Source organism: Aythya marila (genome assembly GCF_965140915.1).
Source record: "Aythya marila genome assembly, chromosome: 5".
Lineage (NCBI taxonomy): Eukaryota > Metazoa > Chordata > Aves > Anseriformes > Anatidae > Aythya > Aythya marila.
This window is the reverse complement of record NC_139046.1, coordinates 26,948,776-26,971,880: the sequence shown is the minus strand read 5'-3', so window position 1 is coordinate 26,971,880 and position 23,105 is coordinate 26,948,776. Positions and strand designations below refer to the sequence as shown.

The following is a 23,105-nucleotide window of genomic DNA, read 5'->3' as shown; positions in this document are numbered from 1 at the left end:
TGAGCTTCAAAATCCACTTCCACTGGTTTTGTTCCTTCCTGCAAGAAAGAAAAAAAAGATTCCTGCAATGCTCAGCATTGTTGATCAGTATCACTTTAGACAATTGCACTCCACCTCCATCTCTTATAATCTCTGTTAGCAATAAAATAAATAACAATTCTCTTCACTTTGTTTTCTGAAGTTGCTGGTGGCTAAACGATATGCCACTTCCTCTTACAACCTGTGGGGAAGTTGCAGTGGGCCACCACAACCTCTGTTGAAAGAGCATGTTCATCAGCTGGGAGCGGAAAGCTTCCAAAACGAAGTTCACAAAACACCCTGGAAACAGCAAGGTGTTACAGAAGTGTATGAGAAGATTTTTGCATACCTGCAAAATTTTACTTCTCTACTAGCTATAAAGAATAACAGAAATGAAGCCATTCTCCCTTAAAGTCATTCCAGATAATGCAGATGTGGCTTGAAGAATTTAAACATTCTTACAAAAGCACTAATCTAATAGACCTTCTGATCTTTTTCCCCTAGCTATAATTATTCCTTCTGAATGCTGCCTGTAACCCCTAAGGGAATGTGAAGTGCAGGGGTTGCTGATGTGGCTGAACCTTTCCATCTAGGTAAATCTCTTCTGTTTCACTGTTTTAGCATCTTACCTGTGGCATAATTTATCCCTTGAGTTAAGAAGTGTCATCTGTTCTGATCGTTTTTATCCCACAATGTGCAGTGACTGTTAGGCATACAGATATCTGATATTAGCAATAGCTTATTCCATTACTTTGTATTGTCAACTTCATTTGTTACAAGATATTTCATGAGCCATTTAATTCTGCATCTGCAAATGTGAAAAGTGCTGAAGTAGATGAAAAAGGTGTAGAGGATTTAACAGCCTAAATCTACCCCAAAAGACTCCTGAGAAGTATGCTTTATAAGAAGTGTTCTCAAAACCAGCTGTGGTATTCAAATCAAATTAAAAACATCCCCACTGGCAGCCATGCTAAGGATAAAGCACTCTGTAGGGCCTGAACTCCTTACTCACCATACAGATCATTTTGGGGTATGTGTGAAAAGTGATGCATACAGACACCTGACACCATGACTGTCCAGACATGTTAAGCAAAAAAGATCATTTTAAAAACGCAAAGGAAATCTTTCTTTCTTTCTTAAGGGCAGATATTCACTTGAGAAAAATGAGTTTAAGGATCTCAGAACCATTCCCTGCCTAAAGTTTCTTTTCATCAAAGAACTTCCCAGAGCTGGCATCTTTGAACCAAGTCTGGTTCAGAAAAGGTCCACAACTCAGAGACACATGAAGATGCACAGAGATAATCAGTTCACAGAGCTGGAAAAGAGTATGAACTTCTCCCGCCTGACTCTGTATATATTGTGGGGTATTATGTTCCACCTGGCTACTCATGTATGGGCCTTGAGAGATCAGGCTTGCCTAAAGGAGATCTTGTAATAACGACAGCATCTCTTCCCAAGAGACTTTCAGCTTTGATTCTGCAGTAACAAGGAATGGAGAAGTAAGCACTTTCCACAGTTTTCCAAAGGTTAACCATTCTCATCATTAAATATTTCTGCCTAATTTCCGTTTTGAATTTCTCTAATTTCAACTTCCAGTCACCAGTCCTTACTATGTTTTCCACTAGGAGATTAGAGAATGCATTCAGATCTTGCTTCCCTAACTTGTAGAGGTATACGCACACGATGACCCAATCTCCTCTCAATCTTTTTGTAATGAGTAAAACACACTAAATCTTTCAATTTGCTCACTCAGGTTATTTCTCCTTGTAATGTAATTGAAAATAAGGATAGATAAATGGAGCTCACCCCATTTGAATTTAACAATTAACACTTACTTCTTAGAAGTTCATCACAGAACAAGTCTATGTCTTCATACAATTTCAGTTAACACTAGCCTTACCTATCTTTGTAGTCTCCTAACCCTCTTCAATCTTCCAATATTGTTTTGAAAATAAGAACACCAGGATAACATAGCCCCACTGGAGTTCACCATGTCCCTACTTACTTCCTTGGGCTGCATTAGGCTTTTTGCTACTTCATAGCACGACTAATTTACTTTAAGTTGCTGCTCTGTTTTCACCCTCCCAGATCTTTCTCAGAATCACTTTTTCCAGGACAGCACAGTCTGTACTTAACCCCCATTTCTTACTTCCATATATAGAAGTTTGCATGATGTGATATTAAACCACATTTAGTTTAAATGGATCCCACTTACCAAGCAATCTAGTAATCTGTGCGACTCTTTTTTCAGTATTGCTGAACATTCTGCCATTCTTTCTGAGAGCTGTACATTTTCAGGATAATGACTTCATATTGATTGCCAGCTGATGAAAATGGTGACTAGCAGAAGTCCCAGTGTCCCTTCCTCTGTAACTTCCTCAGAAATACCCTTACTCAAGGTTGACCCCCATTGATGATTCCCTCACTTTTTGCTATGCCAGCCAATTTAGCACCCATTTAGCACACATCTATGTGCTTCACAGTGCTAGTTCCTTAATCAAAACATCACGAGAAGCAGAAGAAAGAAGTAATGGAAGGTGTGCCAGGTCAGGTTCAGGAACCAACTGCATGAATAATTCATTTTCTTGGTTTAGTGGCTAGCCTAACATTAAAAAAAAATGTTTTCTTGTTTTAAGAAGAAAAAAGGAAATAAACAGTTTTAAATGGAATAAAAGGTATTAGATCTGAAATTAAACATTAAACATTCTGGTTTTAAGAATTTACCCACTTTCAAAAAATTAAGCACAAGACTAATCTCGGCCAATAAACGTTGCTTTAAAGCAAAGTTTGAATGTTCCATTTTGAAAATGGAAAAAAGAATTCACACTTTCCAAACTTTGCACATTTTTTGAGTTCAGAACTTTTCAAAAAAACCCTCAGTAAACATTTTTGACTAGTTAAACCATTTATATAAGCGTTTTCTGGTTTTGATACATGGCAAGTAACACAGGGCGGAGAAAAGAAGTTATTCACAGCTGGATTAGCAGCACGTGCCTAAAACGTACACGGAGATGTATTTACCCAGACACATGGTTTTGAATAAACTTGTACAGCCCCTTCAGACCACACGGTCCACTCTACCCAGAGTGATAAAAGCCTCACATATTCACAAACCCCAAGCTAGCCAATTTGCCAAGGAAAATTAAACCACAGAAAGAAAGAGGTTGAAGGGGAAGAAAATTAAGTATTATAAAGAACTGGTGCTGCTGGCGGCCAAGGCAGCCATAAACACCCGCAAACCCCAGCAGGCTGCCGGCTGGGCGCAGAAAGCCACCGCACAGCTCTGAGGACGAGCAGCGAGGCTGAGGAAAGCGGTGGAAGTGGGGAAGCAGAAGCAGGAGGGAGCAGCGGGGCTGGGCAGGGCGGCCGCACTACAACTCCCATGACCCCCCGCGCGGCCGCGGCTCCTCCCCTTTTATAGCTTCCCGGACTACACCTCCCAGCTGCGCACTGCGGCGCATGCGCGGCAGCGCCACCCCCCCCAGCTCCCGCGGCCTGGCTGTGGAGAAGACGGCGGCGGCGGCAAGATGGCGCTCACCAGGTGCGTCCTGTGGGCCCCTCATAGGCCCCTCACGGCCCCCGCTACCGCCCTCCGGCCTCCCTGCGGCTCCCCGGGCACCGCGGCGGGCTCCGGCCGGCGTTGGGGCCGCGCTCGGGAGCAGCTCTGCCGGGCCGCGGCCCCCCCATAGGCCCCGGGCCTGCTGAGGGGGCCGGGCCGCGGGGCGCTGAGGGGCGCCTGAGGGGGGGGTTGGGGAGGGGGTGCGGGGGTCTCGCCGCCGCTCGTCTCCTCCGCGGGAACGGGGAGCCGCGGGGCCGGGGGTGACGGGAGCCGCGGGGCTTTTCCTTGTTGTTTTTTGTCCTTACCGAGGGCTGGGGGCTTTGTTGTAAGCTGCTGCCTCGCCTGCACGCCGCAGCAGCGCGGCTCCGCTGGGCTGGGCTGAAGGGCCGACCTCCCGGGGGCTGAGCGCGGCCTGAAAATACGCGAGCAAGGGCTGCGGGGTCGGCGTGAGCTGGGAAATAGGAAGCTGGGGAAGTGAATTTTGGCTGCTCGACTTCGGCCGGGAGGTGTCTAAGGTTGGGGGGGGAGGCTGTTGACAGGTCTGTTTGGGTCTGTTTGTGGGCGTTTGCCGTGAGAGAAGGGGAGGGAGAGTCGGCTGGACAGTTTTATTTTCTTGTTCGCTGCTGGTGGGAAGAGTACACAGAGGTGTGTGCCATCCCTGTTAGAGAATGGCCGTTGTCACACACCAGTTGAAACAAGACGGAATATGGGTGGATTTAATATCAGATCCTACAGGAGTCTTCCAGAATGCTGAGAAAGTGCGAGCGGCTTTTGCAGCACTTCAAAAAACCTCTCTGTTTTGTGAGAGCAATGCATAAGTTTCATAAGTTGTTTGTAAGTAAGTCTGTGTAGAGCTATGGTAGAGAAGATTTAATAATTTAAATAGATTTAAATTAGTAGCAGACTCAATGTAGGTTGAGTTTCACTGTGGAAAATTCTGAGAATTAACTTTGCGTCTCTCTTTTTTTTTTTTTTTTTTTTTTTGATGGCTGCCTATGGATGTACAGTTTTCTACCAGCTCCAACCCAGCTGTCTCAAGACCAGCTAGAACTAGAAGAAAGAGCAAGAGCTCAGAGATCTAGGCAGACTGCTCTAGTCTCATCACGAAGGGAACCTCCCCCGTATGGTTACCGGAAAGGATGGATACCACGCGTGCTAGAGGTAGATATTTAAACTGATACTGTAGCAGTATGTACGTGTTAATGAGAAAAGAAATATCTTTTCTAGAGGAAAAGTAAACTTTGAGCATCACAAACATAATGCAGAGAATTGTGCACAGCCTTACTACGTGCTGAATTCCCTTCCCGCCTAATGGATGTATTATTGGGCTGGGGGAAATTGTTGTAATTAACCGAGTTACTTTAAAAGTTTGGTGACAAACAGCCTGTTTTAAGGTTTCTTCTCTTCAGAGGTTGTTTTATGGAAATAGGTCTATGGTACTTTTGGTTTATGGTCTGAGAATGCAGTGATGCTCTGTGAAGGTTATCCGTATTGTCCCTCCATCATTAGTTGTTTAATACACACCCAGATCATAGCTGGAATAAGTGAATAGGTGGATAGCCAAGAACAGAATGCTGTGCGGTTCTGTGTGTATTGTGTTCTTAGGGTAGCAAAAGGTAGCTGCTAGTGGGGGGTTGGGAGGGAGAAATTCATGTTAGAGGTGGGAGAAAACTTATAAATTTGTCAGATGTTCATTGTGTAAGTATGTTACTGGCAGAATGCTTCTGAATGGTGTTTGGTGTGTTTAGCTATAATCCATGTCACTTCAATGTAATCTCAACCAGAATTGTTAAAAGCTAGAATGGCAAATACAGCTGTATGGTTCCAATTCCAAAGGATTTTGGTACAGTTTTTCCACTGTGAGCCACGAATTGCAGAATGTGAAATGGTATTAGACGTAACATCCGAGACCTACTGTGGTGAGTCAGAGGCCAGTACTCTTGGGACAGGGCATGCTCTTCAGGTTTTGATACAATATTTCTTGTATGATCCTGGGTTGTTTCAAAGTGCTTCCATTGCCTGAGTTTTTAACAGCCTTACTCTCATAATTATGAGTTAGTCCCATTGTCTTAAAGATTCATGCAGCACCTTGGTGATCCGTTAGTGGTAGATAAGGTGACTACTAACAGTAATTCCTCTGGTTGTCTGAAATAAAATATTTTTATGGGGTTTCCACATTTAATAAAGCATGTGGTACTAAAATCTATACTTTCACTTCAGTTCCCACCTACACTTTTAATTACTCATGTTAATATTTTCATGCTTATTCTTTCAGGTGTTAGCAAAAACACTTAAGAAGTCAGGTCAAACAGTTTCCAGCATCACTGGGCCACAAAATGATGGACATCTCAAAGGGCTGTTAGGGACTTCCCTTTCTGCCTCATAAACAAATGCAAATTCTTCAGTAGTAGTTGTTTATGAAACACAACCTTTATCCAATGGTCCTAGAATGCCATCATTGAAAAACAGTATCTGTTCTTAGTAGATCCAGTTACGTAAAAAACTCTGAGGAAGGACTGACTTTTGTTCTGGCTGGTACTGGAGCATTGATTCTGTAACTGCTTGCTGAATGTGGGACATCCAGTGGTAGAAGTTAAATACTTGAAGCTGTATGTCAGGGAGCACTTGAAGCTAGCACGAGCATGTGCTGCTTTGAAAGGAAGCTGCCTGCCCATGTGCTCCAGCCTCAGTCCACACTGTTGGTTGCAGTGGTGTTAATTGTTTGGTCCCCTGGTGAATATGGAGGGGCATCTATCTAACTAAGACAACCATTCCTTTCCCTTGGTCTGGTTTGCTATCAGGCAAAAGCAATGCCATCGCAACAGGGAGTGGGGAGTTGCTGGTGCTGCTTTAAGCAAGTGCTTCCTTTGAAGAACTGCTTTTGAACCCATAGCCTGAAGTCAGTCTAGCAGTAGGACCAATTCCGTGTGCGTCTTCAGTGTTACTGAGTCAGGGTGGTCTGTTTGAGGAGGTCTTTATTTTACTTGTGTTCCTCAGAGGCTTTTAGAGCAACAGGTTGAACAAGAGAAGAAATAAACTGTTAAGAATACTGGGCTATTGGGTGCCTGCCCAGTTTCAATGTATTCGCATGTCAAAATAAGGAAATAGATAGCTGGCATCCGTGCCATTGTACAGCCATGAGCTGCAGGCTTGAAAGGAATGGAAAGCTTTTTAAATTTCTTCACTTCATTATGGTGCGATAACTAAAATTACAATAGTAGTAATTTTATGATGAAAATCTCTACTGGTTATTTTTATTTTTTTTTTACTTCCAGCGTTGCTTTATTACAGCAGATAAGTTCTTGGAGTTCTAATTAATAACTTGCATGTGAATTGTTCACGTACTGTCTGTCATATTGTAGTGCCTGCATGTTCGAGTCAGTGATATAGGCTATTTCTCTGTGCAAGAAATAATTCAAGATACTTCTCTGCAAGATGTCTATGCATTTTAATGTCTTTTCTTTTAACAAGTGAAGTTCTGTAGTCAATTGCTCTCTTACAAGCTAATATTGTAAATCTGCTAGAGCATTTACGTTTCATTTTGTTAAAATCAATCCACTGTTTTGTTCCTTTCCCACCGGTGCAAATGTTATGCTATGTGTTTGTCTTTCAGTCATTCACAACTTTTTCTTTTGTGTAGGATTTTGGAGATGGCGGTGCTTTCCCAGAAATTCATGTGGCCCAATATCCACTGGATATGGGCCGAAAGAAGAAAATGTCCAATGCGTTGGCTGTTCAGGTGGATGCAGAAGGAAAAATAAAATATGATGCAATTGCTCGACAAGGACAGTCAAAGGACAAGGTAATATTTTTTTTCAAATGTGTAGATTGGGATGTATACCTGGAGGAGCTGTATGTACAGTTGCCAAAATTGCAGAAAGTTGATGGCTGTAGGATTTCATATTTTAACTGTATCTCAGTTGAGTAACAAAAGTGTTACATCTTGTCTATTCTCATCCTGTTTCTCCTAGAAGACTGCAACACCTTTCAAAAAGAAGTGAGTTCAAATCAATTACACTCCATGCTGTCATACAGATAGAAAGTAGCCTGACAAAATGTAAACAATACAGTGGTAACATTGTTATTGTGGGGACTTTCATTGTATTTTTACCAGACTTTAGTGTCTGGAATTATTTGTCAAGAGGATGATGCTAAAATACTAAATGCATCACAGAACTCTATAAATGTTAAATACTTGATAATAATTAGACATTTGACTTATCCCAAAATGGAAAAAAAAAATTGTTTGGAGCAGCAGAGATGAGAAGTAACAATCATGCTGTTTTTGTTTTTGTTTTTTGGTGGATGCTTTAGGGCAAATAAGGGAGAAAAGAAAAAAGCATAGTTAAACCCCCCAGTTTTTACAACTTTGTCAAAATATATCTTCACCTATACGATCAGATTCAATTTTCACGTAGTAAACCTGTTTGGATTTGAATACCAGGATCTAAGTATATTTGAAAAAGAACTAGAAGTGATGATAAACTTCAGCGCAGAATGACTGATCTTCTGCTGTGCCTTATTGGTTGAGAATTCGGAAACTACTGTAAAGAACATACTCTTTGTGTGCATATAGGCATATTCTCATTTTGTGGCCATACTGAGCAGTACGGCAGAGCTAAGTATCACTTCCATAACTGAGCTCTGTTAGTGGCTGGGCTGGAACTATGGTTTCCTAACTTCCTTTGCTTAGCTCTTCTGGATCAGTTGAATTCTGATTGCATCCAGATGAATGTAGATGCTAAGATTAAAGACAAAATACTGTGATTTCAGGGAGAGTAAAACTGTGGGAAAATCAGGTATTTGAAACAATTTCATTGGAAGACCTGCTATTAGTAAATATGCCGTAGGGAGCAGTTCTTCAGTGAGTATTGAGCTGAATACTGTGAAATATTTTCTGTAAGATAGAGGTTTTGATAGCACAGTGTCAAGTAGGATTACATAGAAAAGTTTTATTATCCTGAGAGTAGCAGTCATAATTCAAATATTTCTTCAATCTTAATACTCAGAGTTAAGAGAAACAGATACTTAGTAGCCTGTAAGAAATAAGATGGACTTTCTGACACTGTTCTGTGAGCTTCTTGTTTGGTCTGAGTTAAGAAGCAGACTTTGCTTTTGCTACAGTTTATGGATTTTTTTGAAGTTGAATTTAGTGTTCTGCCTTCTTGTAGCGGCAGCAGTTCCATCATCAGGCCCTGTATCTAGGTGGCTTGTCAGCAATTTCTGCTGTCGTACTGGTTCATCTCTCTCGCATCTTTTCCCTTAGATATTTAAAAAATAGTTGTTTCAGAGAATTTTCCTTTAAAAATGCTGACATAATTGAGATAGTCTGACAAGCCTTCTGTTTGGGGCTGGCAGAAAGTCTGCTAGATGTGAAAGACGGGATAATGTTGATAGATCTGGATGCACGACCTTATGGATCTGGAGATGCAGTTCCATGTGGTTATCCAGAGGAAAGACTTCCAGCACTACGGCTAGCTCTTGTGCTGCTGTGAATTCTGCCAATACTTCCTGTACTTGCATGACTGGAAGACAGGCTAAAATAAGGCTTGGGGAATCAATAATTGACATGCAATGGTGAAACTAATGCTCTGTCTCCTTAATAGGAGAAAAAAAAAAAAAAAAAAAAAGGATATGTAATTGCTTGCTGCATTTTTATTAGGACAGAAAAGAGAGTGAAATTAAGGAACGGAATTATTAGGTCCATTACTTGTTTCCTGGCAAAAGTGGTTTTTCTATGCAGGAGATAGATTTCTTCTTTCTGGTCCAAGGCTGTAGCTTAGACATGAATGGAGAAAAAAGGACCACAGATCTTGTCTACGGTTTTCTCTCAAGATTGTGAATTCAGTTGAAACATTCATAAGGGAATAGTTCCAATGCTGAAGGAACTCCTATCACAGCAAGGGGACAGGTTAAGAGAACATGAATAGAACTAAAATAATTTCAAAAGTACTTGTTACTCATAACTTATTCACCTTCCTCACAGAGTTTGATTTGAGAGCTTGTTGCCTGTTTTTTTTCTTCTGTGGTATGCTTATCAGGCTTCCAAACAGCGTTGTAATGACTTCTGAGGTGTTACATGCCTCATACGGAGGAATCAGAGGAAGGCACTCATTCTGCAAGGCTTAATAGTAGCTTCTTGACTTACATGTAAGATTGATGAGTGCTGTACAGAGCTCTTCTGGATATATAGAATAAAATGTATTGAGAGCAGGGATTTAAGTGTTAAATGAAGAACGTTCTGTCAAGACACTTGCCTCTATCAGATATCTTGTGGGAACTCTGAATGCGATTGATGACTAAATCCTACCATGAGATAGTTAGGTAAGATTGTTCTTTTTCTGCTGTTACGATGGCATGTAGATTTCTAATTGCTGCCTGTTAAGGCTGCCTCATCCAGAAAAAGAATTGTCTGTCTGTACCAAAATTTGAGCGTTTCATTTGTGGCTAGGAGATTCTGCTTTTCAGGCCAATGCTTCCTTTTAAATTCCCTACATGAAAAATGGTAGGGAATGAGCATATTACAGTATCGAATGGAACCAGTTTCCTCTTGATCCTGGATCAATAAAACATCTGAATTTTCATGTTAAAATGGTGTAAATGTCTAGAAAAACAACACAGTGCAACAACATCTTTCATTTGCCTGTCTGTATCACCTCAGAAAAAGGACTCCAGTTAGGACATGCAGGTGTGTCGGGTTTTGATGAAGACAAAAACTGTGGTGGTTTCAGGCAAATTTCATACATGTTATTGATTTCTTCCACATTACTGCAGCTTTCCATTAGCATGCATTATTTCGGGGTTTAACTAGTTCATGTAACTCATTTGTACCTCAGTATGCTGTAGTTTTGAGGGAGCCTCTTAGATTTTTTTTCCTATTATGTCTTCTGGGATAATCTGAGTTCTTTCAGCATACCTGGTTCTTTGGGCAGCGAGACATCTGGATTTAGAATTAGAGGACCACTGCTCTGCAGTTGTCCTTCATTCAGCCTTTAAGATGCCGCAATATTGTTTATACTAATAGAAAAGATTAAAATTTTGTGAGTGAAAGATGAGAAGCAGTAAATGGCTCATGTGTCAAATTAATACTGAGGCTAAAGGTCTGTTTCATAGCTGGACATGCACTTTATAATAAACTTGAAATAATAGCTATAATAACTTTTAACTTTTTGAATTAAGACTCTCTGATGTTATTTGTTGGATTAATGTGAAACATTAGTGCAGTGTATTAGCGCTTTTCCCCCTGTAATTATCTAATAACATTCTTTCCATACATTGTAAATTGGGACTTAAAAGCTGGTGACAGCTAGGTGCGTGTTCTATAAAGATTGAACTGCCTGTATAAGGGGAAGTGTCAAGAAAAGACTTCTTGAACATTTTTTTTCCAAGAACATAGAAATGTAATGAAGTGAAAAATTCTAGATACTGAAAAAGACATGTATGAAAATCTTAAGGAATCTTTGAAAACAGAAATGTAAACTTGAATTTTCTGTTTGTTTTGGAGCCTGAAGAAGAAGCATAGGAAAAGGAAGCAGGAAACTGTCTAATTTCCATTCTGAAAGTGATTTATGTAATTCTATTTCATCAGATGGTTGTTGGGTTTTTTTGTTTGTTTGTTTTTGCGAATATCCCATCTGTAAATCGGACTGAAGAGTACGTTCTTATTCTGTGGAAGTCATTGAGTAATATGTAATTGTATACAATAAATGCATTACAGTTAATTGTTCTATACTGTTGTATACAATTTAATTAATACCCAGAACTTAATCAAGGCCTGAAATATTCCTTTGAAATACTTCAATTTATTTGTGTTCTCCAGCACTAATAAAATATGTTGTCTTTCAGATTATTTACAGCAAATACACGGATCTTGTCCCAAAAGAGGTCATGAATGTGGATGATCCTGAACTGCAAAGACCAGATGAGGAGACAATTAGAGAGGTATCATAGGCACTGATGTGCCTGGTTATTGGAAGTACATTGTATGTCTTGCATATTTGATGAGGTGCATACTGTGGCATTTTTGCCTTCAGATAACAGAGAAGACAAGAGCAGCCTTGGAGAAATCAGTCTCACAGAAAATTGCAGCAGCCATGCCAGTTCGAGCAGCTGACAAATTAGCTCCTGCACAGTACATCCGGTATGTATTGCTGGTGCATGTGTATGACATTACATATAAAATCAGAATGTTCCTTTAATTTATGAGAACAGAAATTCCTCTTAAATTCTTTTTTTCTGTAAGTAGGATGAAACTAGTTTGTGTATTTTGAATTAACCTGCTCATGACAACAGAGTTTGAAGTGTGCTGAAGTATGTCAACGTGTCATGAGTTGTGGCACTTAAGGAGGCTTATTGCTTTAGCAACAAAATACAGATTTGTCAGGGAGGACTATGAATGATGCTGCCCTGAAAAAAAAAAAAAAAAAAAAAATATGGAAATATTAGGAAGCTGGTCCTTGTTTATAATGACTTCCTGAATCTGGGTTGAGGCAGGAGAGCATGGCCCTGGGAAGATGCATTCTGTCTAGTGTAGCTGATTATCTGCATATAGTCCAGTGCAGTTACCAGCTCCTGGCATTTACAGTGGAAGAGTCTTTAACTAGTGTGGATAAAATTAAAATGCCACTAGAGCAGTAAATTGAATAAAATCTGAGGTGGGAAGGGAATACCCAGCTGGCTGCCTGCAGAGAGTTGAAGCGCTTTGTTTTATCCAGGTACACACCATCGCAGCAAGGCGTTGCCTTCAACTCTGGAGCAAAACAGAGAGTTATTCGGATGGTGGAAATGCAGAAGGATCCTATGGAGCCTCCAAGATTCAAGTAAGTAGTCAAAACTTCATAAAAAAAAAAAAAAAGAGATTCTGAAGTATATTCCCATACAACATGCTCATAGCAGTATTTTTGTTACTTGTTCAGAATTAACAAGAAGATTCCACGTGGACCACCTTCTCCTCCAGCGCCTGTAATGCATTCTCCCAGTAGAAAGGTATGAAATACCATAGCTATTCTAATTTTTAACTTGTAGGTGGATTCCCAAATTCTGCTTTGATCCAGTTCATTTCTGTGCACCTTCTCTTCCTTGTCCTTTTAATATGATGTTAAGTGATAGATTGGTGCCCAACAAAGACTATTTTTTCATTTGGATGGTTCCAAAACTACCTCTTTTCTTATGTAACTTGTCAAAGCTTGAGTAGGTTTCCTATGTATTTTATGCAGGTCTTCATTGCTGGGGTTCTCTGTGGTGTGAATGAGTAGACAAACTCTAGCCTTGGTATACTCATGCTACTCATAAACAAGACATAAGGCTTTTCTTGTATTGTGAAGGATTATCTTCTCTCTGAGAGATGAGTGTAGTGGTTCTTCAGTTTTTTACAAGTTGAACTGCCATTAAGTTTTCAAGTGTTAACAAGCTGGCTGTAAGTTCTGGTCTGTGGTGACAGTTCAAGAGGGTGGCTGAATAGCTATGTTGTAACTTTCTTCAGTGTTATCAAAGGTACAGTGCAGAAATGAACATTTCCTTGCTGCTAAGAAGAGTTGTTTTCTTGTAGCAGTGTCCTGAAACTTGTACTCCAAATGATGTCAATAGTTTTATAGCTGCCTTTAAGAAAGAAAACAGTCTGTCCTTTTGCTATAAATCTAAAGATGACTTTGCTTTCTCTCCTCTATCAGATGACTGTGAAAGAGCAACAAGAGTGGAAAATTCCTCCGTGCATTTCAAACTGGAAAAATGCAAAGGTAATTAAGTTGTCATAAAATCACCTTTCTAATGCTGCACCTTAGTGGGGGACATCTCTGAATGATGTACAGCCTGAATAATACTGGTTTTAAATCCCGAGAGTGACACAAACTGGCTTCTTCCAGCGTGCAGAACATGCAATTGTACAGCTCAGTTTTTTTCTTTCTGGCATATTAGAGTTGTCAAATTGACAACAGTATAGAGCAGAGAGAATATATTACTTCATGGCTGAGATTATACATTTTGAGAGGAAAAAAATTACATTAGTTAAAATCCCTATAATAGTGCACTATGTGGAGGCTGAAACTAAAGTCTTTGGAGCTCACAAAGTAAGCCCGTCTACACTGAAAAAGGGAAAGGTGGTTTTTAGAGAACCAAGCATGTTTCTTTTTAGTGTTGCAGTCGGTCTCTGGAAAGTTACCCTTTTGGTGTTATTGCATTAATTTATCCTCTTTAGTGGTTAGCTTAGCTATTTTTATTTCTTATTTGAGTAGGTATGTCCTATACCTTCATTTTTCTTCAGTAGCTAAGTTTCTGTTCAGAGAGAAGGAGAATTTATAATATCCTGCAATGACCAGTCTAATTGTTCTCAAACATAACAAGCTGTTGTTGTGAGGAGGCCTCTCTGAATGGAGGAAGGAAAAGCTGCCTGTTTTGATGTTATTTTTCTACCCAAACACAGCTGTATAACTGGGACTGACACTAATTAGTAGATCGAATTTTAGGTTACAGATGCTAATACCAAAGCAAAAAATGTGTAGAGCTCTCTAAAGAATCTTAAAATATCTTCTATAAATACTTCCAGTTTTCAGCTTCTAAAGGCAAAGCTGGCATTTAGTGTCTTTTGCTTTTGCTAACAGCTTTGCCCCTTACTTTCCCATTTTTGAATCATCTGACTTCTTTGTAGGTATGAAAACAGTTTGGGGAAAGTTTTAAGCACAAACAGTAAAACCGTGTAGACTAAGAAATCTAATACCTGTAGTTCTTAACACAAAGAAAAAGTGGAGCTTATTAATCAAAAACTCATTCTCATTTTTATGAAGATGCAACTTGAAGGGAAAATACGATCTAGATTTGAGATGGGGTGGAATTGGAGGGAAGCTTAATACTGCCTGGTATGAATCTGGAGTACATATAAAAGAGGTTTATTGCAGCCTATTTATGAATGGCCAAGTTCTGTGTTTTGTGTTGTGTTTTTTCCTTACACAATGAATCTAATAGTTTGCTATTAAAAATGTCAATGTCTGTGATTAACCGCCTATCTGTTTCCACTTTAGGGTTACACAATTCCATTAGACAAGCGTCTGGCTGCAGATGGCAGAGGATTGCAGACCGTTCATATTAATGAAAACTTTGCCAAGCTCGCTGAGGCTCTCTATATAGCTGACAGAAAGGTCAGGTGGTTGTTGAAACTGTTCTCTTTCATGTGGTTTTAACCTTCATTATATGTTTATTTCCTTGAGAAAATCAACTGGGAATAGGCTATAGCATTTTGGTCTGTCCTGCTTCTGGGCTTCCATAAGGTTTCATCCCCGGTATCTTTGAGTCAGTGGCTCAGTGTGGGGTTAAATTATTAGATGTTGTGTCTATTTCTTCTCAGCTTGAAGGACTGTGCTTATCTGGCTTTGAACTTTAACTTTATAGCTCAGTTCCTTCCCTGTTTACTGTGTAGTTCTAGGACAGATGATCTGCTTGCATCCCAGGTGTTAGCTTTCTGTCATTTTAACTAGGGGTCTTATGTGTACAGGCTCGTGAGGCTGTAGAGATGCGTGCCCAGGTGGAGAGGAAAATGGCTCAGAAAGAAAAGGAGAAACATGAGGAAAAGCTCCGAGAAATGGCCCAAAAAGCAAGGGAGAGAAGAGCTGGGATCAAAACCCATGTTGAAAAAGGTAAGTTTCTTTGTTACTAAGAAACTATGGTGTTGTTTGTTTTTTTTAACACTTTTTGAAGTGCGTGTTTGCAGAAATAACCTCAGAATTTATAGTACTTAAATGTCAACTTTAACCATGACATCTCTTCTTATGTCTTCACTTCAACAGTCAGTGTGTTTGGTTACTTAGTGGGGGTCTGTTTTGGTGGGATCTGAGTTTAATACACTGCTGTGAGGTTGAGTGTATACAGGTTTAGGACTTCGAGAAATTCGTAATTGCAACTGGATTGGTACATGTAATGGCTTTCGTGGACTGCTGTAATTGATATTTTTTCAGAAAACAATTGTTCTGACTTCATCTATGAGAACTAAACCATCTTTAAGTTTTCAAAGATAGTAAATAATAATTTGTTTCTCATATTATTATACCTGGTCTTATAGAGCTATAGTAATGTTGACCACTAGGCCCAAAATCTAATAACCTAAATCATAACCACTGTGATAAGTCTTATGTCTTGATTTAAATTACATTTCAAAGATCAAGGTGTTGAATTTACAGAGCAGTTCTCTTACTTTGCTAAAAGGTGGAGGATATGGTCATACAGTAGCAAATACTGCAGCTGGGGTGGACTAACCTCTCTCCAACAGTGCAGGCAGGGGGACTGGCAGGCTGGAGAGCAGCTCTGCTGAAAAACACCTGGGAGTGCTGAACATAAGCCAGCAGTGTGCCCTGGCAGTAGCAATATTGTAAGGGGCATACTAAGCTGCATCAGCAGGAATGTAGGCATGAGGTTAAGGAAAGGAGTAGCTTCCCTTTGTTTATCATCTGTTAGACTGTATCTGGAATGTGGTACAAGATGGACATTGATAAACTGGAGTGAGTTTAGTGGAGGGTTGCCAAAATGGTCAGGTGGCTGGAGCTTCTCCATAGTAAGATGCTGAGAGGAATGAAGCTTGTTCTGCCTGGGGAAGAGATGGCTTGGGGGTACCTGATGGAAGCCTTCTTACAAGGAGATCAACAGCTACCCAGTGGAAGAACGAGATAGTAGGCAAAATTTGAAGTGGGACATTCCAGCTGTGTATCAGGACAAGATTTTTCACCATAAGGACAACAACCAGTGGAAAGAGTTGTCCAGAGAGGTAGTCTCTGTCCTTGGAGGGTTTACAGACCAAACTAGACAGAGCTCAGAGCAATCTGGTTTGATTTCAGCATTGATCCTGCTTTGAGCAGGAGGCTGAAATAGACGCTCCTTCCAATCCAAGTGATTTAGTGATACTGGGTCACAGAAAGTTCTTCCAAGTGCTTAGATGCCTGTAGTTGAACAATATTTTTATGTAATAGAAATAAGTGTATGATACAATCGTCTGTGGGTTTTCAGGATATTCATGTGTAGATGGACAAGTATTCTAAGGCATTTTAAGTTGGGAAAATGTAGTTGTTGGATATGCCTGCTTGGGGTCTCTTGTCAAGGACAGTTAACTGCTTGTGGCATGAGAAAGTTTTCCATGTGATGTTTATTTAAAATGTAACATTTTAAACAGTGCTAAGGGCCACTTCTCTTTTGGAAATGAATACTGAATTCATCGCTGTGCCAATACTTGTGCCGTAGCTAATTCAGACTTCAGTAGTTGTGTATAACGAGCAATTTTGCATTTGTTCAGAGGATGGAGAAGCTAGAGAAAGGGATGAAATAAGACATGACCGCCGCAAAGAGAGGCAGCATGACAGGAATCTCTCCAGGGCAGCCCCTGACAAAAGGTGAGTCACAGTGATACATCCTGTATTTTCAGTGAGATCTGACCAGCATCAGTGGCTTTATTCCTTGAAGCTGATCATTGGAAGTGAGCTTAGATTTATGAATGTAAGTTCAAGCATCTTGTTTCTCTCAGCCAGTAAGATCTCTGAGTCAAAATGGCTTCTGTATGCTTAAAATCTCTAATATATTAAAATCAGATTGCACAGCCTTTCTAGAATATAATGAACACTGTTTCATGAAAAAAATAAATAAGACATATAGACCAAATCAGCTTGATATAAATTGCAGACAGTGGAAAGTAAATTTAAATGTTAATCCCAGCTGAACATAACTTTGCAAATGTTTCCTTTTCTAGTAGACAAATTTTAAATGGTACCTAGTAAAGAACAGTAATGGCTAACATGTGATATCTGGGGCAAATTGTTAGCAGCTAATACAAAATTGGCTTCTAGCTGAGTGTATCAACAAGTATGGTTTATCTGACTTAATCTTTATTAAAATTTTAAATTCAGGTCAAAGCTGCAGAGAAATGAAAACAGAGATATCAGTGAAGTTATTGCCCTAGGGGTACCCAACCCTAGGCCATCCAATGAAGTCCAATATGACCAGAGGCTGTTCAACCAGACCAAGGTAAAAATACCTTTTCACAGCTGTGTATTTTTCTATGAGAACACACCCACAGTTCATCCTGCCCTAGAGAGCATGGCTAGAGTCCTAAAGGGACCTTGTTTTTACAGATGGTGTGGATGAGCTCTGAAAGACATCTCTACATAACTAGTAGCAAACTACTGATCTTCCTTATCCATAGCTGATGCCACAAAAATGAGATATTCAAAATGTATAGCTGGATTAAAGTGGATTGGGTTTGTGGGGAGAAAGTGTATGTGGGGGTTGTTTTTGCCTTCAAGTCGCAGCGACTTCATTTTCTTTGTATAAATGCACTGATTGAATAGGGGAAATGTGCTCTGAAAGAGAAGCAAGTAAATACTTGCCATTCCCATTACTGCTTCTGTGAAAAACCCTTCTGAAGATATAAATAGTGAACGGCAACATTTGTTGTCCCTGAACTTTGTACTATTGAGAGATGAAAAAGTAGATTAGGCTTTAAAAAGTCCCTCAATAGTCCTGCAGTGTGTCAATCATTCTTTTTCACGTCTCCAGTGAAAGACTTGCAGGCAGAAAGGGAAGCTGATGAATCAAAACTGAACAAGCAGGCAGTTCTACTTCCATGGTTTACATAAACTTGTGCAATTTGGATCAGTCAGCTTAAATCGTGTTTTCCAGAAATCCTGAAAAACGTGCGTTTCTGCGTGGTTGTACTTGGCCATTATAGACAGCTGTACTTGCAGGGCAGACTGACATGATCCATTATTCTGAAATATGAATGGCCAGCAATCCTTCCCGTTGCTTTGTGACAGAGTAGAAGTGGCGCTAACTGAGGCTGGTAATCATTGTGTCATGTTGTCTGGTCTTAATCCCAGAGCCAAAACTACTCATACCCTAATGAAGTGCTTGAACCCGCTGGAAATCAGCAGTAAATCACACAACAGCATCTTTTTGTATCTGTCTGACAGCATGCCTGTATCTTGATGTTAAAATTAATTTAGCAGGTTTTGGACTCGTTTGTATTATACAGCTGTACATCTTTCTTCTTCACAGGGTATGGACAGCGGCTTTGCTGGAGGGGAGGATGAAATTTATAATGTTTATGACCAGCCTTGGAGAAGTGGAAAAGATATGGCCCAAAACATCTACAGACCAAGTAAAAATGTGGATAAGGACATGTATGGTGATGATCTAGAGGCTCGAATCAAGACAAATAGGTAAGGGGAAAAAAATACAAAATATTCTTAATTAGGGTTCTGAAGTTAGAACCAACTGAGTATCATCTCTTCCGCCCTCCCAGGTTTGTTCCCGACAAAGAGTTCTCTAACTCGGATCGTAACACCAGAGGGAGAGGCAGAGATGGACCAGTTCAATTTGAGGAAGATCCCTTTGGTTTGGACAAATTTCTGGAAGAAGCCAAGCAACATGGTGGTTCGAAACGGCCTTCTGATAGCAGCCGCCCTAAGGAACACGAGCATGAGAGCAAAAAGCGGAGGAAGGAGTAAATGCCTCTGTTCCCTGAGTAGCAAAGAAATGGACTACTTGCTTGGACTTCCTTCAAAAGGCATTTTTAATATCATGGAGGTGTGTAGGGGGATGGCAGTATGTAAAGCAGTTCAGAACTCTTGTGCCAGGTGGAGATGCATATACACATTAGTTCTTCGACATAGGACAGCTACCCAGGGAGAGCGGAAGAATGGAGACCACTTTGAAACATTTCACAGGGGAACTGTTCTGTAGCAAGTGATCTGACTTTGCTAATTCCCTGTTGCCCAGCATCTCAGGGTAAGAATGTAGCCCCTTCCTCCAGCTTTAGTTTTTGTAAGTAGCTGAAGCTTTTATTTCATCTGTTAAAAAGCTCTCCTGCTGTATATAATTACTGTCTCATGCTATAATGATTCGGTGTTTCTTTAGTGTGGTTCTATACTTTATTTGAACAAGGAGGGGAAACAGCTGGATTCTGTTTTAAATCAAATACTCATTCATAGTTTCTCCATAATCTTTATTTTAGTTTCTTTACGTTTAGTGAAATAAAGCCACCTTCCACCACTCATTTACTCATTGTCTTCTTTCTGCTGATTGAATCTTCTACTTTGCTGCAGTTTGACAGAGAGCTGAAAACAATGGATAGTATTCGCATTAGGCAAGAAGTTGTTTGTTGTTGTTTTTAAAACTTCTGATATTTTAAAACATTTGTATGGAAGGTAGACCTCTCCTCTTGCATGAGGTAGAATCACAAATATTCAGTTCCTGGCAGGAAAGTTAAAAAGATTCACACGGCAACAGTGATGTTTATCAGCAAAACCTCTTCTAAGCTTGGAATTTGAAGTGGAACAGAAGGTAACTATTTAAACCTAGCACAGAAAATGGGAGACGTGATCATACATTTTCCTTCTAGAGAACCTTGCATTTCTTAAGAAATGAAGAAGCCAAATCGCCTTCTGCTTTTCATTTCACTGCAAAGAAGCATCAGAGCTCCTGTTTAGAGTATACTCCACACCACACACACACCCCTAGCAGGTAAAGGAAGGCAGTTATTTTACAACTTCAAGAATAAAATGTAGCAATGTTTCCAGAAATGAAGAAACCGACACTAAACATTCCTCTCTGCTTGTCATAGTACTTACTTTAAATAGGATGGTAGTTGTATACAGCTCTGGTACTTTCAGCTCAGTTTATGACATTAGCTTAGGGTCTGGCTTGTCACATTTCAAGACTGAATTCACTAAGCTACTGCTTGATTTCTGCTCCCCTTCTGCACTACAGTTTAACGCAGAGGTCAGCTCTTAGCAGTATGTCCTGAGATAACCACAGTCAACATACTGCGGGCAGCTTTGCAGCATCTTGCAAATTTATTCTACTCTGCATTGAAAGTTTCAGGAGCCTCGTTGTCAGAACAATATGGCTGGATTCTTACTGAGTGTTCAAAGACATTAACTGATCAGATTTCTTGTTGTGCTATATTGTGTAGCTAGGTCAGATGAAGCACATTCAAATCTACAAGGAAATCCCCTCAGTAATTCCTCCCTATTTAGTGACTATGCCAAAAGCAAATTTCTAGTTGTCACTCCACCATCACTTGTCTTCACTGAAATTTAAAGCTTAGCTTTACTCTGTCATCTTCCTTCTATTCCCCAACACAGAAATTAAATGTTGGAGTCTGCCTCCAGAAAGCTTTATTACAAATAAGTTGCACAATGGTTTCTGAACAGTTTTACCACATTCATGTTCCTTTACCTTAGCATAGGAAAAAGCTTTGATCTCTGGATATGGGATCTCTATGGTGTCTATGGATATATGACCCTAATTAGTCAAGCGGAGATGGTGGAATAAACAACTATTACTTATTTAAAACACACCAAACGCATACTTAAGTGGCAAAACACAATCTCACATGAATTTGTATGGCAATATTTTGATGTTACTGTATTCAAAAGAAGATGGAGTTAAAGACCCAGCTCATTATGTTATTTCATTAAGGGATTTGTCATCTATTACCTTGGAACCTTCAAGTATGTGAGAGTCCTTTTGAAGTGTATTCTGAACATCTTCTGGAGATGAGAATTTAATCCAGCAATAACGTTTGTGAAAGCCTGTATCTTTGTCCTAGTTACCAATTAAAGAGAAAAAGCAGTTAATATAGGAAGTGTTCACATAGGCTGTTAACAACTTTCTATCAATGTTCAACTTAAGGATTCAGAACTTATCAGAAAACTTAGTGTACCTGTTTCAGAAGCTTGTTTCATACTTTAAGGCATTTACTTTCACTGACAGCATGTGGGGGGCCTAGCAGAGGCTGTTCTGCATCCCTTTTTCTCAATTTGAGTCCAGCAATCAAAAAATTTTAAGATTTTAAGTTATAGTTGAAGACTGGAATAATGCATAGCTGGATGTTTCAAACTGCAGTTACCTGCTATTAAGCCAGTCACAACAGAACTGACATTTAAATGGCTGCCTGATTTGAAAATAAGCCTTCTCAACGACTTGAAAGCTATTCAGCAAGATAAATCAGCTGCTTACAGCACTGGAAAAGCAGGCTGCAATTCTAGATGACAAGCATTTAACTGCACCAAAAAGAAAAAAGTTATTTTTTTTTAAGAATAATTTGCCAATCTGAAGAGACAGTTGTCAATAAAGCAGGGATCGGTGCAGGAGGGTCAGGTCTACTGAAGTGCCTATTATCGCAAGCTCCTCAATTCACTGAACATCAGGCATGATTGCCAGCACTCCCAAATAGCAGCAAAGATTCTGTCCACAAGGTATCGGGGTCACGTTGCCCTGTTTCAGTATCCCAACGAAGTCTTTAGCAGGGTGTCTACAGGCAGACTTTTGTAACTCTGGCAGTTTTACACATTAATGAATGCTCCTAAAGTTATCACCACGTCAAAACATGTGCAGCACTTCTGGCTTTAATCAACAACGAAGGCAGGTTTAAGGTAAGCTACCTTACCTACCTCAGCAATGGAGCAACACGTTCTGTTCCAAACCTGAGAAGCTGTGTGTGGCAGACACCTCCTGAACGTGCCCTGAACTTCAGCTTTCAGCAGTAACTACACTGCTTTCTGCACTTCTAAACTGTTCTTCAGCTGATAACAAATCTAATTTAACAGAAGCTTACTACACACTTAGCTTCATTTAACAAACTGCTTCACAGACAAGTTAAAGAACCTCTGCTCCTTCAGCAATTATTTGCAAGCATTCCTCTTCTGCTCTGTTATGGATGCCTTTTTTTAATTATTATTGTTCTCTCCAAGAAACTGCACCAGACACTGAAATCCCTAATCTATATGCTCTAAATTGGACAACTGAAGAGCAGAGAGGCAGGGACAGCTGACAGCTCGGGAGCACGTGAGGGGGAATGAGGATTTCAGGAGAGTTCCTTGCTCTGGACAGCGTGTGAGCACCTTGGACAGGCAAAAACCTCTCTGTTAGGCCCAGGAGAGGAAACACATGCATGGTTTATTGGCAGAAATAAAGCGAAACTGCAGTAAAGAACCTACTTGGGTCAATTAATAAGAGGTATTTTTATGTTAATTATTGAAATTGCAGTAACAGCAGGCTCTGAGGGATGCGTTTTCTAAGACTTGGATGAAAAACGTTAAATTTGAACAGAGTAAACCCAGCACCCACAAAGGAAGGGAATTGAGGGGCTGGGAGCCCGGCGATGCCCTCGGGGGGGCTGCCGAAAGCGCTCCCGTCCCGTCCCGTCCCGTCCCGGCTACTCACGAAGGGCAGCTGGCACCGCTGCACGGCCCCGAACTGCGCGAAGTACTCCTTCAGCTCCTCTGCGGGGGGAAACAGCGCGGTTATTACACGGGCCCCGATCCCCCCGCGACCCCCGGAGATCCCGAGCCCCCACCCCGGCCCGCGGGCAGGGCGGGGAGGTGCTGCGGGGCGCACTCACTGCTCGACACCGTCCAGGGCACATCGGCCACGAAGATGTCGAAGCCGCGCCGTGCCCGCCTCGCTGCCCGCGCCGCGCCGGCCGCCGCCATCTTGTGCCGCTGCTGCGGCCGCCCCCGGCCCGCCCCGGCTGCGCGCCCCGCCCGCACGCGGCGCC

The 23,105-nt window shown here is 40.7% G+C and overlaps 2 protein-coding genes across 2 annotated transcripts; one reads left to right on the top strand and one right to left on the bottom strand.

Moving 5' to 3' along the window:
• Nucleotides 1–3,490: 3,490 nt before the first annotated feature.
• Nucleotides 3,491–19,598, top strand: SNW1 (SNW domain containing 1). The gene is made up of 14 exons (XM_082761109.1): nt 3,491–3,559; nt 4,585–4,738; nt 7,218–7,379; nt 11,423–11,518; nt 11,611–11,717; nt 12,292–12,396; nt 12,493–12,562; nt 13,246–13,311; nt 14,590–14,706; nt 15,060–15,201; nt 16,845–16,941; nt 17,452–17,569; nt 18,599–18,762; nt 18,846–19,598. The coding sequence occupies exons 1-14, from the start codon at nt 3,546–3,548 to the stop codon at nt 19,048–19,050; spliced, it is 1,617 nt and encodes a 538-aa protein (XP_082617235.1). The 5' UTR covers nt 3,491–3,545; the 3' UTR covers nt 19,051–19,598.
• Nucleotides 19,534–23,095, bottom strand: SLIRP (SRA stem-loop interacting RNA binding protein). The gene is made up of 4 exons (XM_082761111.1): nt 22,950–23,095; nt 22,772–22,830; nt 21,044–21,151; nt 19,534–19,659 (listed from the first exon to the last, which is right to left on the bottom strand). Exons 1-4 carry the CDS (start codon nt 23,038–23,040, stop codon nt 19,600–19,602), a joined length of 318 nt encoding a protein of 105 aa, XP_082617237.1. The 5' UTR covers nt 23,041–23,095; the 3' UTR covers nt 19,534–19,599.
• Nucleotides 23,096–23,105: the final 10 nt, after the last annotated feature.

Excerpts from the sequence above, each read along its gene's own strand:
- SNW1 (XM_082761109.1), top strand. Across the intron at positions 4,739-7,217 it reads GGATACCACGCGTGCTAGAG|GATTTTGGAGATGGCGGTGC; the intron begins GTAGATATTTAA and ends TCTTTTGTGTAG. Across the intron at positions 13,312-14,589 it reads CAAACTGGAAAAATGCAAAG|GGTTACACAATTCCATTAGA; the intron begins GTAATTAAGTTG and ends TTTCCACTTTAG.
- SLIRP (XM_082761111.1), bottom strand. The coding sequence starts at position 23,040 with ATGGCGGCGGCCGGCGCGGCGCGGGCAGCGAGGCGGGCACGGCGCGGC. Across the intron at positions 22,831-22,949 it reads GCCCTGGACGGTGTCGAGCA|AGGAGCTGAAGGAGTACTTC; the intron begins GTGAGTGCGCCC and ends TTCCCCCCGCAG. Across the intron at positions 19,660-21,043 it reads ACATACTTGAAGGTTCCAAG|CTCTCTGTCAAACTGCAGCA; the intron begins GTAATAGATGAC and ends CATTGTTTTCAG.